At 39.8% G+C, this 16,823-nt stretch overlaps 1 protein-coding gene across 4 annotated transcripts in view; it reads left to right on the forward strand.

Moving 5' to 3' along the window:
* FAM114A1 (family with sequence similarity 114 member A1) overlaps positions 1-11,059 on the forward strand; it is a 60,726-nt gene extending 49,667 nt beyond the window's left edge. For all 4 annotated transcript variants that reach the window (XM_081303229.1, XM_081303232.1, XM_081303230.1 and 1 more), the window contains 5 exons: positions 361-522; positions 1,689-1,828; positions 4,206-4,278; positions 8,554-8,607; positions 10,472-11,059. In XM_081303229.1, the coding sequence (XP_081159355.1) occupies positions 361-522; positions 1,689-1,828; positions 4,206-4,278; positions 8,554-8,607; positions 10,472-10,573 (531 nt within the window). In that variant the 3' untranslated portion in view covers positions 10,574-11,059. The remainder of the gene's footprint in view (positions 1-360; positions 523-1,688; positions 1,829-4,205; positions 4,279-8,553; positions 8,608-10,471) is intronic.
* Positions 11,060-16,823: the final 5,764 nt, after the last annotated feature.

Below are 16,823 nucleotides of genomic sequence, written 5' to 3' on the forward strand. Positions count from 1 at the left end.
CAACTTAGGGTGAACTTATCTCTAAGTAAATAAATAAATAAATGGCTGGGAATATGGCTCAGTAGTTAAGTGCCCCTGGATTCAGCTCCCTCACCCCAAAAAATGCTAATAATTACAATATCTAAAGCATTCTCAGGTCTTTCAATATTCTCTCCATATTTTCTATTCTGTTCCCCTTTCCAAAAAAAATTCATATTTTTACCAATATCAGTAGTGTCTTTTAAAGAGGCTAAGGAATGGACCCACCACTTTTAAAACATCTGAAGTTTCCCCCCTTGAGGTTTAGAGCAAATTGGGGTTGGGATGGCTTAGTTTTCACTGTCGCACACTACACGTATTCTTTGGTTGGGCGCATTGCAGGCCATGAAGAAAGCTCACGACTGGGTGGAAGAGGACCAAACCACGGTGTCAGTGGATGTGGCCAAAGAGTCAGAGGAGGAAACTAAACAGGAAGAAAAAGAAGAGAAAGCTGAAGATCCTCAAGAAAGCAAAAAGGAAGAAAAAGGAACTAAGACTGTAGAGGTAAATTTATTCTCCATTGTTCACCTGCAGGGTGACGGTTATGTGTTACTTTTATTAGGAGCCTTTTTGTTTTCTGTGTTTTGAGGTAGTTTTTTTTTCGGCGGGGGGGGGGGGGGGGTAGTTCCTGGGGATTGAACCCAGGGACTCTCTGCCACTAAGCTGCACCCCCCCCCCAGCCTTTTAATTTTTTTTTTTTTTTTGAGACAGGGTCTCACTAAGTGGCTGAGGCTGGCCTCAAACTTGCAAGATTCTTCTCTCTCTGCCTCCCACACAGCTGGGATTACAGGCGTTTGCCACTGTGCCTGGTTTAGCAGCCTAATTTTAAGTGAGGAGGGGCCGTTGCCTTATGATTTGTACCTTGTCTGACATTATAGAAATATGTATAGGAATGTAATAAACACAAAAAAAAATCCTCTCTGCCAAGACAGTTTGTAGCTTAGCGTGGAACTTGTAGCTTTTCTCCATTGCTTTTGCAATTATAATTTAAAGGGGAAAAGACCTTTAAGAACATAATTGATTTATCTTTAGAGTAAATTTCCATCTTATGCAAATTTGTTACTATAAAACGTCTTTATGCTCCATAACTAATGAGGTAACTGAAGCTGTTTTTTCAGAAACTTTCATTGCTGTAGCCTTTGTTCCGTCGTTTAATAAATTTATGTGTGCATACTTGTCCTGCTCATGTTCGAAAAGGAGTTTGCAATAATTGCACCTTATGTTGGATTTTAATTTGAAAGAAAGTAGCTTTTCAAACCAGATCTCTCTAAGGAAAAATGGCAAGGTCTGTCCATCTAGCCTCCCTTCCACACACCTTTTTAGCACCTGTCTGCTGGGTCCCAATATTGCTCATACTGCTGGGGACACAATTGAGAATAGGCTTGCCACGTTCCCTGGGGACCTGGGAGCATTTCCATTTTATGGTAGCATTTCACTTAGAAAAGTTTTAGATGTACAACTTTTTCATGTTTTATTTGGTGTTTTGCTAATGAAGAATTCTGTTTAGGGACTAGAAGTGTAGTTCAGTGGCAGAACATGTGCTCAGCATGTACAAGGCCCTGGGTTCAATCCCCAGGACCAAAAGCAAAGAACCATTAAGTTTTAATGTCACAGGCCTTTTTAAAAAGCATCTGCTCAGCAGATAATTTTCTTGCCTTTTTTCCTACCAGGAAGTGTACATGTTGTCCATTGAAAGTCTGGCAGAAGTCACTGCGCGCTGTATTGAGCAGCTTCACAAAGTGGCAGAATTAATTCTTCACGGACAAGAAGAGGAGAAACCAGCTCAGGACCAAGCAAAAGTGCTGATAAAGTAAGTTCAACTTTTAATTCTTATTTTTTCAAGTGTACATACATATCTGTGCCACTTGTATACACACACCCTGAACAACTAAAGGTTTGGGTTTCAACTCAACTAATTTCCTTGTTCTGTGGTCATCTAAGAAATGAGGATGCCCTTAAGAAATGCATTGTGTTAGCAAGAAGATGATGAACACTCTAGGAATTATTGATGAAGAGTTTTAAGGAAAGACACACTAAATCATTCAGAGCTATGAAAGTGTTTATTTTGATAGATTGAAGTCTTAGAAGTACAGACCTTGGGAAAATTATATTTTCAACATACCATACAAATAGAGGAAGGACACTCTTATGTGACTTCTCAGCTAGTTTCACAAAAATAAAGAGACACACTTCACCTTTCCCAGGGACTCAGACCAGCTCCGCATGTCCTGAGCTGTGGTGATGATGGGCACTAATGTAACAAGCCAGTTCACTGTGGATTGTGCACTCGTGTGTGTGTGTGTGTGTGTGTGTGTTCCTAGTTTTTTTCTTCAATAAATAGTAACTATTGTTAGTTTATTTGGTAAAATTAAATATATATATATATATATATATATATATATATATATATATATCTACATATACATATATAGAGAGAAAAAGAGATAGATATGTATATTCACATACACATGAAAATACTTGGGTATGGAGTGTTCATGAAAATAGATGGTATGGAGATGAAAAATAAATCATTAAGTGTTATGCACTTGACTATTTATTATGATACAGAAAATTAGCATCTATCCAAATATTTTCTCATTATTATTAAGAACAGGAACAGAATAGGAGCCTCCTGAAAATATATGGGGGGATGCACACATACATACATGTCCCAGTACTCTCATTCCCTTCGCCAGCTAACTGATCTTTGCTTATGGCTTAGTGCATTTGACAGAGTAAGTTAGGGAGTCAGTTTTAATTGAAGGACTTTCCAAAAAGTCACTATTAGTGTCGTTGTCCTGATGCCATTTTTTCTCACTTGTAAGATTTGTCATCTAGTCTAGACTTTCATATCTAAGCATATAAAATCAAGGATGTTAGAAGAACCACATAATCCACCCGTGTAATATTCCTAGAAAGATTATGTATTGACTTTGACAATATAGAGGAAATAGGAAAGGACAAAACAGGAAAAGCTTCAACTATCAAGGACAATATATAGGTACTATTTTATTTTTGTAGTGCTGATTTGAAAGAGGAGAGCTGAAGTTCACAAGCCCCTGCGTGTGGACAGCAGGACCTTGCTCTTAGCTCCACTCTGATTCCCATCCCTGATTGTCCCAACCCTTCTAAGCCTCTGACTTTTCCATACGATGACTGTTTCTACACCCCCCTGCCCAGGAACATAGAATTGGGGCTGCCTGCTGGCCTTATTCTTGATATTTTTTGCAGATAAGTTTTGAGCGGATGGATGGATGGAGGGAGGGATATAGCTCATCAAGCCTGAATGTGTAGGTTAGATGGGACTTCTATTTATCAGAAACACCTAATGACTTCACTAGATCTTGTAACATATAAGGTTCTTAACTTGGGGTTGTTTTTCCCAATAGCATTTTAATCACTATTCACAAAAGTCATACACTGATTGTTAGGAGAAAATTAGACAGAACTCATAGATTAGGCAATTATATTGTTTCCAGTTTTGTCATCATCTGAAATGTCAGGATAAATGTGGTTTTCATTAAATATTTCTACCTTACTTCATTTTCTGGGGTGGAAGCAGAATGGCCAAAGGAATTTGGATATAAATCTTAAAAACATTCTATAGGATCTTTATTTTGAGGCATCTGGTAAAAAACATAATCAAAACATAGAGACACCTGAGTTTGAATCTCCCCCCTCTACCAAGTACTACCATATGCCTAGATAGGTCATTCACTCTCATAACAGTCAGTTTCTTCATCTATATAAAATGGGAATAATGCTATAATCTATGAGGGCACTATGAGGGTTAAATATGATTAGGAATATAAGTACTTAACAGAGTGCCTCAGTGAATGTTCATTATTTTTTTTTAAATGACCAAAAAGTGGGAGGAAAGCCAGCTGGCCAGAGTTTATGCCCCTATAGATGTGGAGCTCACGCTTGATATTTTCCTGCGCAGTTTTGATTCTAAAAAGAGGTCAAAGGAACTAGATGATGATTCTTTAATTAAGCATGGAGATAAAAATCAGAATTTGATTAAACTGTGATTATAAATCATGGAAGATTGTTGAGGAAAACTCAGCTGCCATTTCTGTTGAGCAACTTCAAACTTGATGTAGCACGCATTCATATCAATAATTGTCATGACAATTAAATTATTTTACTTTATTAAAAATCCTCAAACCCCTTTTTTCATATTTCAGGTTAACTACAGCAATGTGCAATGAAGTGGCTTCCTTATCCAAGAAGTTTACGAAGTTGTTAACAACTGTTGGGGTAAGATTATAATATTGATCTTTTTTTTTCAAAAACTTTACCTTTTTAAGGGAAGTAGGTCTGAAAGAAAGAGTGGGATATGCAGCACCTTTTCATTATTGTCGTTGTTCTTCCTAGATATAAATGACAGTAGAGCATATTTTGACACATTTTTATAAATATATATATAAAATAAGTATAACTTGTTCCAGCTAGGATCCCGTTCTTGTGGTTGTGCATGATGTGGAGTTACACTGGCTGTGTATTCATATATGAACATAGGAAAGCTGTGTCTAATTCATTCTACTATTGTTCCTCTTCCCATCCCTCTTCCTTCCCTTCATTCCCCTTTGTCTGTTCCAGTGAACTTCTATACTTCCCCTCCTTTATTGTGGGTTATCGTCCACATATCAGAAAGAACATTTAGCCTTTGTTTTTTGGGGGGACTGGCTTATTTCGCTTAGCATGATAATCTCCAGTTCCATCCATTTACCAGAAAATGCCATAATTTCATTCTTCTTTATGGCTGAGTAATATTCCATTGTGTACAGTACCTTTTGGGGGACCTCCACAGACAGGAGCCAAGCCAGGATGTTTGCTAAAATTAGGCCAAGAGCACCTTGTCTAACATTAGGCAGCCTAGCGCTCTCCTCCCACCAGGTTCTAGTCCCACATCTCAGATGAGATGTTGAGTGAGTTTTCAGACCCCTGTGGGCCTGGTTTTCATAGTTTGTTAATAAATAAATAGTGTCAGGGGCAAGAGGTATAGCTTAGTGTTAGAGCACTTTCCCTGGGTTCAGTCCCCACCACTGTGATATAAATAAAGTATCAAATGAAAATCCCTTTCATTACTTAATATCTGTAATATATATGTAATTTAGGAATCTCTATTAAAATAATTAATCTTGGGTTTTCTTATTTACTGTACCCTCAGTCTATTTTATAAGCTACACAGTTTATTTTGGAAGTATTGCCACACTTCAGCTTTAACCAAAAAACATTAACAACAGGGTTTAAATCCTGTTTTAGTAATGGTGTTTTTTGGTTCCAAGTATGTTAGTTTTCCAGGACTACTATAACAACGTGCAACAAACTGGGTAGCATAAAAACTGAAATTTACTCTCACAGATCTGGACACTAGAAGTCAGAAACCTGGGTGTCAGCAGGGCCATGCTCTCTCTGAAGACTCTAGGGGAGGATCCTTCTCAGCTTCTTCCAGCTTCTGGGAGCCCAAAGCTTTCCTTGGTTTGTGACTAAAAACCTCCAGTATCTCTGTCTTCCTATGATCATTTTCTCCTTGTGGGTCTTCACACATTGTTTTGCTCCATGCATGTCTGTGTCCAGATTTTCCTCTTCTTGTAAGGACACCATTCATGTTGGATTAGAGTGTGATCGATATGGTTGCAACAACCCTTTCTCCAAGTAAGATCATAGTCTGAGGTCCTTGGGCTTAGAACTTCAATGTGCATTTCCTTTTCGGGAGGGCACATTTCAACCCCAAACAAGAAGCAACAGAAGCAAATTCTAAATGTTTTAGACTAAAATGGGGCTTTATGAAAGGTAGTGGAAAACCTCCAGAGCTCATACACATGCTCTAAAAGTGTTGCTATTAATGTGACTCAACAACAGCGCTTCCCAGCCCCTGTGTCTCTCCATTCAGATTCCTATTTCCTGGGTGAGAAGGTTTCTGAGGCTGATGAGCATGGGTCAAAGGTCCACCTTGGGATATCACTCAGCAGTGACTAGGGACAGGGTCATATCATGAAGACCCACCTGGCTATGGAGTGCACCCCTTTCCCCTTACGGGAAGTACTCAAGAACAGTTCTTTGAAGAAGCCAAAAATAATTGTGTACCCCATGCTTCTATAGATGACTCGGTTAACAAAGGGGTGAGATACACACTGCCTATTCATTCTGCTTTCAAGGAACCTGGTTTGACCCTCCTCTTTTGCAAAATAGCAGCTTTTACATTTGTCTAATTTTAGACCTTCAGCCATAGACCTTCACTGTATGCAAGCGGTAAGGGGGGAGATGGAAGTTCACAGAGAGATTGCATTAGTGTGCTCGGTGTTGTCTAAGTTACCCAGTGCCCACGGACTTAAGCGGAAATCCTAGGTTTACAAAGAGGTGTGAGGGCTTAATCAGGAACAGGATAGACTTGGCAATTCAGGTTCCCAGGGCTCTACTGTTCTCTCCCCTTGCTCCTTCACACACACTTAGATGAGGAAACCAAGGCTCAGAGGGGTGATCCACAGGTCGCCCAGGCCTCTTAGTTGATCTCTCAATCAGCTGCCTATCAGATGCACCAGACAGAGAGCCAATTGTTTGGTATTCTATGATCATCGAGGGGAGTGTGTATGTATGTATATGTTATATATTTTATATGCTTTATGTTAATTTATCTACATTAGTGAAAAATTTTCATAGTATTGTTTTCCCTTCCTTTTCACATATTATATTCCAGCACTGTGTTTCTCAAACCTTAATGGGCACACAAATCACCTGGAGACCTTGTTAAAATGCACATTCTGATTCAATACACCTGGGATGAACACTGAGCGGCTTCATTGCTAATAAGCTCTCAGATGATTAGAATGTTCCTGACCCGTAGTCCACATTTTATGTAGCAAGGCTCTAGCAGATGGTGTGTACTTGAGCTTGTATAAGTGTGCATATGTATGGATGTGTACAAACGTTTGCATGCACAAAACCAGGACCACACACAGTATGATTTTGGAGAAAGAAAAACCTGAATCTAAAATAGAATTTCCTGAAATGCCATCTCACCACAATAATGCCCCTAATCTTGTGCTATGATGAATCATTTGCATCAAGTCATTGTTTCTGTTCTCTAAAACAGCCATTATTCATAACTTGAAGACAATGAGTATATATTGCTCTCCAGACTCTATTTAAATTGCCTGCACATCTCATTGATTCTGAAAACCAATGTCATTTTATTGCCCTCATTTTGATTATATTTTAGAGGTTTATTGATAATCAAATAAACATGAAAGCAAATACCATAATAGATTCTCTGGTTACTTACTAAAATGACTGGGTTTTTAAAGAGTTTTTTCCCAAGACTCCATTATGGTTTCCTCTGTAGGGCATTACTTTACCTTTAATAACATCAATGAAAGTGGTGTGCTCTGGGAAGAGATATTTAATTTATATGCTTTTGTTTGCCATAAACTCTTGCATTACAGTAAGGGAAACCAACATATTAAGCGTATTCTCTCTCTCTCTCTCTCCAGTTCCTTTAATAATTTATCATCTAAAAGTAGGTTGAACATTTTATTTTTTAAAATTGTTTTTGTGGTTGTAGACGGACAGAATGCCTTATTTATTTATTTATTTATTTATTTATCTATCTATCTATCTATCTATCTATATGGTGCTGAGGCTCGAACCCAGTGCCTCACACAAGCTAGATAAGTGCTCTGCCACTGAGCTACAGCCCCAGCCCCAGCATTTTAGATAGTGGAGACTAAAATAACTAAGGGTAAGGCTACTTAACACTCACTCTCACTTTTTGAATACCTGCTTTTAACTAGGCTTTTCAGCCCATACTTTACATATATTCATGTTTTTCAAACTCAGATCTGCAGACCTGTTTGCAAAATATATTTAAGGATGCTATAATTTTGCTGCTCTTCTGGAAGATGCACTATAGCCAAGTACTTGTGTTTGCATCTAAAAGAAGCAAAGGGTCGGGGGGAGAGACTAGAATAGGGCTGAGACCAAGAGAGGTAAATGGAGGACTTAACCCTCCTGCAAAATTTGAGAGTGCCCAGGAGAAAAATTAGGGGAAAAAAAGTAAGCTATATAGATATTTTAATACAGTATTTTTACAATAAAAAGTACAAAAATGATGAACAAATTATCAAAATTTAAATATAGTATCCAACTATGTACTTGTACAGTTCACCTCACCGAACTCCCAGACCTACTATAAGTAGTTTCAATAGTTAAAAAGGTCTGAGTTTACATTTCTAGCTATGTGGCCTTACACTATTTACTCAACCTTCCTGATTCCCATTTCTCATGTTGAAACTGGGATTATTACAGTACCTACCTACCTCCTAGGAGTTTAAGTGAGAAATCAAATGTCAGAATTAAATGAGATGGTGTAGGGGAAGCACCAAATACGAAGCCTGGCCTACACAGCCAGCATTCCACGCCTCCCCTTCTAAGAGATCCTCCAACAGAGCCAGTGTCTTACGTTTTATTTTAAATGGCGAGCCTTGCAGCCCAAGCCCCTAATCTGTCAATTTCATACTTTTGATCCCACAGAGCAAGAAGAAGGCTGAGGTTCTTAACCCCATGATCAATAGTGTGTTGTTAGAGGTAAGTAGCCACAGGAGAGGGGGTGCTTCTGATCAAAGCCAAGGTGGAAGCTACAGTTTTTTTCCTTCTTTGTCTTTCTCCCAGGCACCACGTTGTATTGCAATTCAAAATCTTATCACCAACAGTCTCTTTTGAGAACGGTTGTGTAGCTCAACCAGCTGTAAATCCTCTGGTGAAGCAACAATACCCAATTTTCAAGAATCCCTGATTATAAAAAGAAATGCTAAGCTTGCATGTTATTTCCATCACTGTTTCCTCTGGCAGAGGTGGATTTCTGCTGTCAAGTTTGACACTAGATTTAACAATATGATTATTGGCTGCCATGAGGGCTCCTTGCCCGGTGGTGATTTTTGTTAAAATGGGCCCTTCCCTCCATTCACAGTAACCTTTGGCTTAACTGGACCTGAGCTCCAGGCTGGTTAAAAAAAAAAAAAATGACAAGCAGGCTATTTCCCCTCTGTGCAGTGACCAGGCCACCATCCCCTATCTGCCTGCTCACCAGGGGCTGTACTGACACAAAGCTGTCCCAACACTGCTCTGGCTTTGCCAAAAACAGTGATGTGCGGAGAAGAAAAAAGGCTCAGGAAGCCACCTTGGTGGTGGAGTACGGGCTCTGTGCTCTACCTGTGGATGGTGGAGGAAATCTTCCATCAGGGGCCAGACTGTAAGAAACGGGCCCATCTCTGGCCACAGGGCACCCACCTGAAGCCACAAGATGTTCGCAGCCGGAGGCTGAACACCAGCCAGGCATATACAGTGGTGTTTTCCTTTCTGAAGTTGACATCAATGTCAGACTTTGGAAATTACAAAACTTGGGAAGGGACTACCTAAATATTTATAGTAGTATTGTGAGGACTTGTGTCCTCAAAAAACAGCCCAGGCACAAAAATAACAAGTGGGGGCGCTGAGTGCTAGTGTTTAGGACACAGCCACACAGTGAAATAAAGTCAACTGGAAGGGACGGGGGCTGTAGGGACGTCCAGCAGGCAGACGCAGCTAAGCATTGGCAGCAAGAAGCAGAATATGGAACAGGAAACTCTCCCTGGTTGCCAGAGAGCATTAGATTAATTGTTCACAAGATCGAAGTCCCATGTTTACTCATCCCCCCCCCCATATAGAAGTCTTCATATACATTAGTTACACTAAATTTATCTATTTATTTTATTTATTTATTTTTTTAGTGGGGCTGGGATCAAACCCAGGGCCTCACACATACTAGACCAACACTAGCACTGGGCTATATACTCCAGCTCCACCCTAAACTTGAAATGGCCTCTCTGTTTAATACTGTTTGGTAGCCTACCACAGTGCATAAACGGCATGCGACTAGAGTATTAAACTGAGAAGCCATTTAAAGTTTATACCATAAAGTTTAAAGGCCATATCAGATATCCAAACCAAGCAGAAAACACCAACACTCATGGGTGGATGACACTGTTCAAGGATTTACCATGAATAATTCTACCATGATATTTTCCAGTTAGCTTAATGCAGACCATTTGGTTTATCCAGCTATGGGTTAACACAGGACCTCCTTCATACTGTGCCTTCATGAGATTTCAGAGCAGTAAGCTGACCTGGGGAAGCGGTGGATTTCACTGATATATGTACACCTATGTGCTTTAAAAGTCCCCGTGGCTTTTAAGCAATTCACCTCATTTTGAGTGAATTCTTCTCTGTAAGTATAAACAAGAGCAAAAATACTCCGTCTAGAAGAATGTGTTTACATTTGCTGTAAGCACCGACGTTATAAACATTTCATAATGTTCTTCTCAAACGGAAAGGAACATCATCCAATTGGGAGGATTGTCAAGGTCAAGGCTGACAGCAAGAGTAACCTTGGGCTGTGTTCTTTCCCTCTCAGGGCTGCAACAGCACAACCTACATTCAGGATGCCTTCCAGCTGCTGCTGCCTGTCCTGCAGGTGTCACATATCCAGACCAATTGCCAGACTCCAGCCAGTTAAAGGAAAGGGCAGGTCCCACGGCTTCATTGAGCACCATGCAAGGGGATGTTTTCAACACAATCGGCCACACACACCCATTTTTGAGGACACTACAAAGCAATTTTGCACAGACGATATTGAGAATGCAAGTTTAAAGAGAGTTGTCATTTCTCTTAATGTAGAGGGTCGTTTTTACAAATAATTGTGTTTTCTTTATGTTAATTTAAAGTTTCACAGCTCATAATGAAGTTTTCCCTTATGAAATTCATTCACGAGTATTCATTCATGTCCATCCTCCTAGTCAAGCATGTGTATTTAGTTAGAAATTCAGAAGCAGACCCTGGCTTTCTTTTAATCGTTTAAATTTCTACCTGTAAATGTCACATTCTTATAAGCATTACTTTAAATCAATTCTTGTACTGAACTTTGTCTTATTCCATAAATGTCATGGGCAAAAATAACACTACTTACAGATTTTACCCAGTATAACAAAAAAGAAACCTAAATATCTCTATCACCATTCATTCTTGCAACAATCATTTATTGAGCGCATACTGTGTTCAGAATAAAAGAACATGAACTCACCCCCATAGAGACAAATATTCAGATAGAGGGTTTACAATAAATCTTAAAATATTTGAAAACACTAAAACTTTTTCTAATCCTCAAAACATTTGAAGAACAAGGTAAATTTATAGTGTTTTCAATAGTCTGTCAGTTTATCTTCCTACTTTCCTTAAACTTATTTTTATCCCAACTTTATATATGGGGTAAAATATGTATGAAAGGAGTATTAAAGAATAGTTTAACTGTGTGTGTGTGTGTGTGTGTGTGTGTGTGTGTGTGTGTGTGAGAGAGAGAGAGAGAGAGAGAGAAGGGAGACCCTAGGGATTGAACCCAAGGGTACTCTACCACTGAGCTACTGCCCCAGCCCTTTTTATTTTTTAATTTAAGACCAAGTTAAAGTTGCCCAGGCTAGCCTCAAACTTGTGATCCTCCTGCCTCAGCTTCCCAAGCAGCAGGGATTACAGGTGAGCACTACCACACCTGGCAAGAGTACTTCAAAATTGACTTCATATGATCATAAGCCCCTGGTGGCATAATTGCAAAGCTTACAAGTGTTCAAATAGAAAAAAATGAAAGGGATTTTAACACAGTAGAATCCCATCACTGCATTTTTAAAATCTACCATACTGATCACACTCACCAGTGGCAAAGGACAGAGAAAGCCCATATGTGGGTTGATTGCTCTGTTGATCCCTGGGGGACTTGACTGAAGACCTTGCAACTAGGAGGAGCATCAACAATGGGCACTTCTCCTGAGCACTTCGCACGCATTGCAGGTGGGGATTCTGTGTGATGCACCTATTTCAGAACCCCAATGACACTCCTACCAGCAGTGGCAAAAGAAGGTCCTGCCCAGTGGCTCTCTCCAAGCCAAATGAAGCTTGTGGCTTTGCAAGGGTTAAAAATTCCTTATTCATGTTTATTTGTATTCCCCAGATAGTCAACTGCCTTTGTTCCCAACAGATCAAACAGAGATTTTTTAATGTCATCCTACTTCTCATTAGCATTTCATTTGTCTCTGTCCTGTATTTCGTTTGTATATCTCCTGAAACAGCCAAATAGAAAACATAATTTGCAACCTGGAAAAATAAAATTCTCTGAGGAATCAATTAAAGAAATTTTTTGTCCTTTTCTGATTGCCTGAAATGTTTCTGTGATTTTTAAGTCTGAAGGTGATTAACGGGTGAAAATGTTACATGCACATCTTCATAAATTCAGAATTTTCATGTATACAACAGAGGAAATAATTTTGATTTATGATTTTTCACAACAGATTATTTTTAGCATCAGATGGATTTAGACAATAACTAGAAATATAAAAGAGAAACAAATATTTCCAAAGGAACTAGATTCCCAGACTTAGACTTCAAGCTTAATTGCACTCATTTAGTGCACAAAAAATAAAAAAATAAAAATAGAGCAGAAACTTTAAAAAGAAAAAGCAGGATAATTATTTAAAAGAAGTGGTTGGTGTTACTGACACTGCATTTATGTTTTAATGGTATCGTGTCAGAGGTTGCCAGGTGGAGAGAGGGTTCTGTGATCCATGGTCTATGAATTACATTAAGAGAAAATAATCGCTTAACATATATCTGTCCTCCAGGATTTCTCTCTTTCAGTGCTAGTTTTCAACATCACTTTTAAATAATTGCTTCTTTGCTTTGCTTTAAAAGCTGCCAAAGCACAGGATCCAGATCTGCGCAAATGTCAGTCAGTCACTGAATGAATGATTTAGCAGCTTACCTTGGAAGTTTTGTATTCCTTCAATAATCCTTCACATAAATTGGGTTCATTGCACTCTACGCAATTACTATCAACAGCATGCCAGATTCTTCTCTTACGTCAAGTGCAAAATAAGGTCTAAATAATGAATGTAGTCCTGGGCTTGTGCCTTATTAAATAAAAAAGCATCCAAAGCATATTTCAAATTCAAAGTAAAATGCATTTCAGAAAAATTTGCTTTGGGATATTGATATGTACAGATCTAAAGGACAAAATTGAGTCTCAAATCTTAAGGCATGGGCCTAAACTTAAATATTCTATCTCTCTGTTAGAAATACCGAGGTGCCACAAAAAAAGTCAAATATGGAGGTGCTCAGAAGTGGGTGGGCAAGGCAAAACTACTTCTGCAGCCTGGCGTACTCTGAAACCTGGCTAGCCAGGGTGCCTAGGTTGGGGGCAGGTAGGAGGTGGGGTCCACCTGCTTATATACTTAACCTGTCCCAGCGTTGCCCTTCACTCTGATTGGAGGAGTTTGGGGTTACAATCTATGTGATTGGCTAATTTTAAAATTGGGGCGGGCAAAGGGAGGGGCTATAATTAAAATGGCTACAATTGGATCCAATAAAGGCTGAATACTGTATTCTGAAAATGGAGTGCTGGACTTTCTGTTTCTCACACCTCTGAAAACAGAAGTCCCTGTTCCCTGTGGATCTCCTCTGCGTGCACAGGAAGCTCATAGTTAAATGAGTAGTGTGACTGTGCAGGCCGTGGCAGGAGTGAGCAGAGTTGTGTCCACAGCCTCAGCGACACCCACCAGGGAACCAGGGACAGGGTACCTGGGGACACCACAGCAGCAGAGCTCACATGAATGGAGAAGGACCAACAAAGGGTGGAGGGGCTAAAGAAACATGCAGAATCCAGGGCAGAAGCCCGAATGCAGGAGTGGGAGTGTTTCCTTTGTGCTTTGTAGAAATCAGCACCCCGAGGGGCTGGTATATGTGGAAAGTCACATTCTCCACGGCTGGCCATGCTACGCTTACGAGAGAAATGAAGGCAGGCAGATCCCAGGCATAGTCATCCCAGAGGTCTGATTATAACATCTCAGGGAAGCAATTTACAAAGCGAAATAAGCACTGTATCTCTTCTTTTCTTAAAAAAAAAAATTGTATAGTGTGTGTGTGTGTGCAGGCACTGAACAGATGGGGTTGATCATAATACATAACTTCAAATGATGTTTAATTTTATAAAAGCAATTATTCTACAGGGTCAAGCTAGTTTTTTATATAATGTAAAAAAAATGGCCTTTGATTTTCCCCTTAAGCATGTTCAACATACTAATGTACAGATCCAGGCTTGGACTTGGTTTCTTAAATTACCATGTTTGTAAAGGCACATCAGAAGAGATCATACTGAAAATCCATCTTAGAACTGCTATTTTGCTCTGTTTTTGTAGTTGATTAGAATTCATAATGCTATAGGAGTGGATTCAGACCAGCCAGCCATTCTTCACATAAAAGAAAACAAATGATGTGGTTAGTCCTGTGTTCTATATTTCTAGAGAGCTCACCCCTTAGGCAGGGTTATGGCCACCCTGGGTATGCTCGCTCATACGAAATCGTTCACTAGAATATCAGCTATTAAACAGATTCAAGGAAAGACACCAATCTCTTCATTTTTTTTTCCTTAGACCCACAAAATGAACTAGTCTACCCTTTAAGCATTCTACCTTTAGCAGTGATTGAATTATTACAACCCAAACAGTAATAGTGATATTTCTGCTATTTCAGATATCTAGGATTATCATCAACTGGAAATAGAAGCTGATTTTGGAAGGCTAGAATTTTGTGTTGGGATCAGAGAAGATTTTTCTCCGCATGAGCTGCCAGCCAAAAAGCAATAGGATTATGTCTGCCTGTGGTCACTGCAACTCACCTGACAGCCTGCTTCCTCTATTAGTCTCAGAAGAATTCTGTGCTGCAAAAGAAAAAATATGCGTATTTCTTAAATGCCTTCACTCAGGGCAGAAATTTGGGGAAATTGAAATGATCTATCTCCCTGGCCTGGGTTTCACCACCAGGCTTCTCAGATGCTATTTGGAAGAAAAAGTCAGTGTAGAAGCCAAGGCCAGATGGGTGAACCCTTGGCAAAAAGTAAAACTAAGCTTTTGGCTTTGAGTCCTTGCCATTTTTATCCTTTCTCTCTCTCTCTCTCTCTCTCTCTCTCTCTCTCTCTCTCTCTCTCTCTCTCTCTCTCTCTCTTTAATAGTCAGTACCTGGCTTCCAGAATCAGCTTTTATAACCTGCCCCTCTCTTTCCTATCTCTTGTTCCCCTTCTCTTTGGCTACATCATTTATACTCTCCCTACCTTTTGTGTGTGTGTGTATGTGTGTGTGTGTGTGTGTGTATACACACATACATACATACACTCACATATATGTGTGTGTGTGTGTTCTCCCATACTAAATGGTTATATATATCATATAATTAAGCTATACTTTGTACTGAAGACTGTGTCCTATGTTTTATATGCATTATTCCATTTAATCTTCAAAGTCACCCTGTTGAGACATTATAATCTCTACCACACCAGTGAGAACACTGAGACCCTTAGAAGCTATGTAACTGGTCTGGAGTTATAACTAGTGCAACAGAGCCACCATCAAACGCAGATCAGTTTGACCTGACCTAGCTAGCATTTTGAACTGCTGTACAGAGTATCTCAACAGAAGAGAAATGTTACATGTTATTTTTAGAGACATCTGAACACTAGATTTATCCGTTTCGCTCTCTGGAAGCTGTGAGTTAGATTTGTAGCTGAAAGCTTTGGTTGTCAGCTTTGGTTGTTTCCATGCAACTGAGAGCAACTAGGACTAAAGAGACACAGAAGGAAGCCACGTGAGGTGATTTGTCCCCTGGGTGGTTCTCGCCATGGGCTTCTTGATCATTTCACAGACATTTACATCAAGCAGCTTCTTGGTCAGGGCAGCGCAGCATCCTGTCTCGCAGGTGCCTTTGATCGCACTATAAGGACCCCATTTCCTCCTCCCCCTTTCCCTTCTCTGGTGCCAGGGAAGCCCATTTGAAAATCAACACCATTCCTGAAAATCCTGACCCCTCTACCTGCTTCCTGGAGCATGGGATTTTTAAAATGCTTTTCCTGCCTTGAAGATTACAGATCTGTCTAGACAGCCTTTAAGTTGAATCTCCAATGCCAAGTTCTGCAAAATGCTGATAAATGTTTTAAAGAAGTACTTAATAATGCCTTCTCATCCCTGATCTTGGTGTTGCTTCCTATTGAGCCCAAGAAATGACAGTGGTGATGGTGACGATGGTTGTAGAGGAGACCCACAGAACTGAAGCAACCACAGGGTCCAAAGCAACCAGTTCTTGCAGTCCTGCAGGAAGGATTTCAAAGGAGTGGCTCAGAGCAACAGGCAGGAGTTTATTAGAGAAAGTGAGATAAGGACGCACAGTCTAGGCACTGGGGGGACCATCTCCGGAGAGAATGGTGTAACTAAGAGTCTGAGATTTGGTTCTCTTTGTTCTTAGAGCCTCAGTTTCTCACACCCTTAAGTGGCTTATTACTACCCTTTCTAGAGCCCCCTCAGCAAGTTTCTTTATCACAGGAGGGAGTGACATAGTCTCAATAATGACCTGGTCACAATGGGAGGATCATAATGACCTGGTAATAAGAGATAAGGGGGGTGTGTGTGTGTGTGTGTGTGTGTGTGTGTGTACACGCGCATTTTCCTTAGTTTCATTTTTGCAGCACTGAGGATGGAACCCAGGATGGAACACATTCTAGGGAAGCACTCTACTCAGCCACATCCCCAGCCTGACAGATAAGGCCCTGAAACAATAGTTCCTCAAGGGGTTATAATTAACTATGGCTGTGGGAGGTTTGACAATCAATATTTTTTTTAAAAGAGAGATTGAGAGAGAGAATTTTTTAATATTTATTTTTTAGTTTTCGGCAGACTCAA

The sequence above is a fragment of the Spermophilus citellus genome (assembly GCF_964194105.1).
Source record: "Spermophilus citellus genome assembly, chromosome: 8".
NCBI lineage: Eukaryota > Metazoa > Chordata > Mammalia > Rodentia > Sciuridae > Spermophilus > Spermophilus citellus.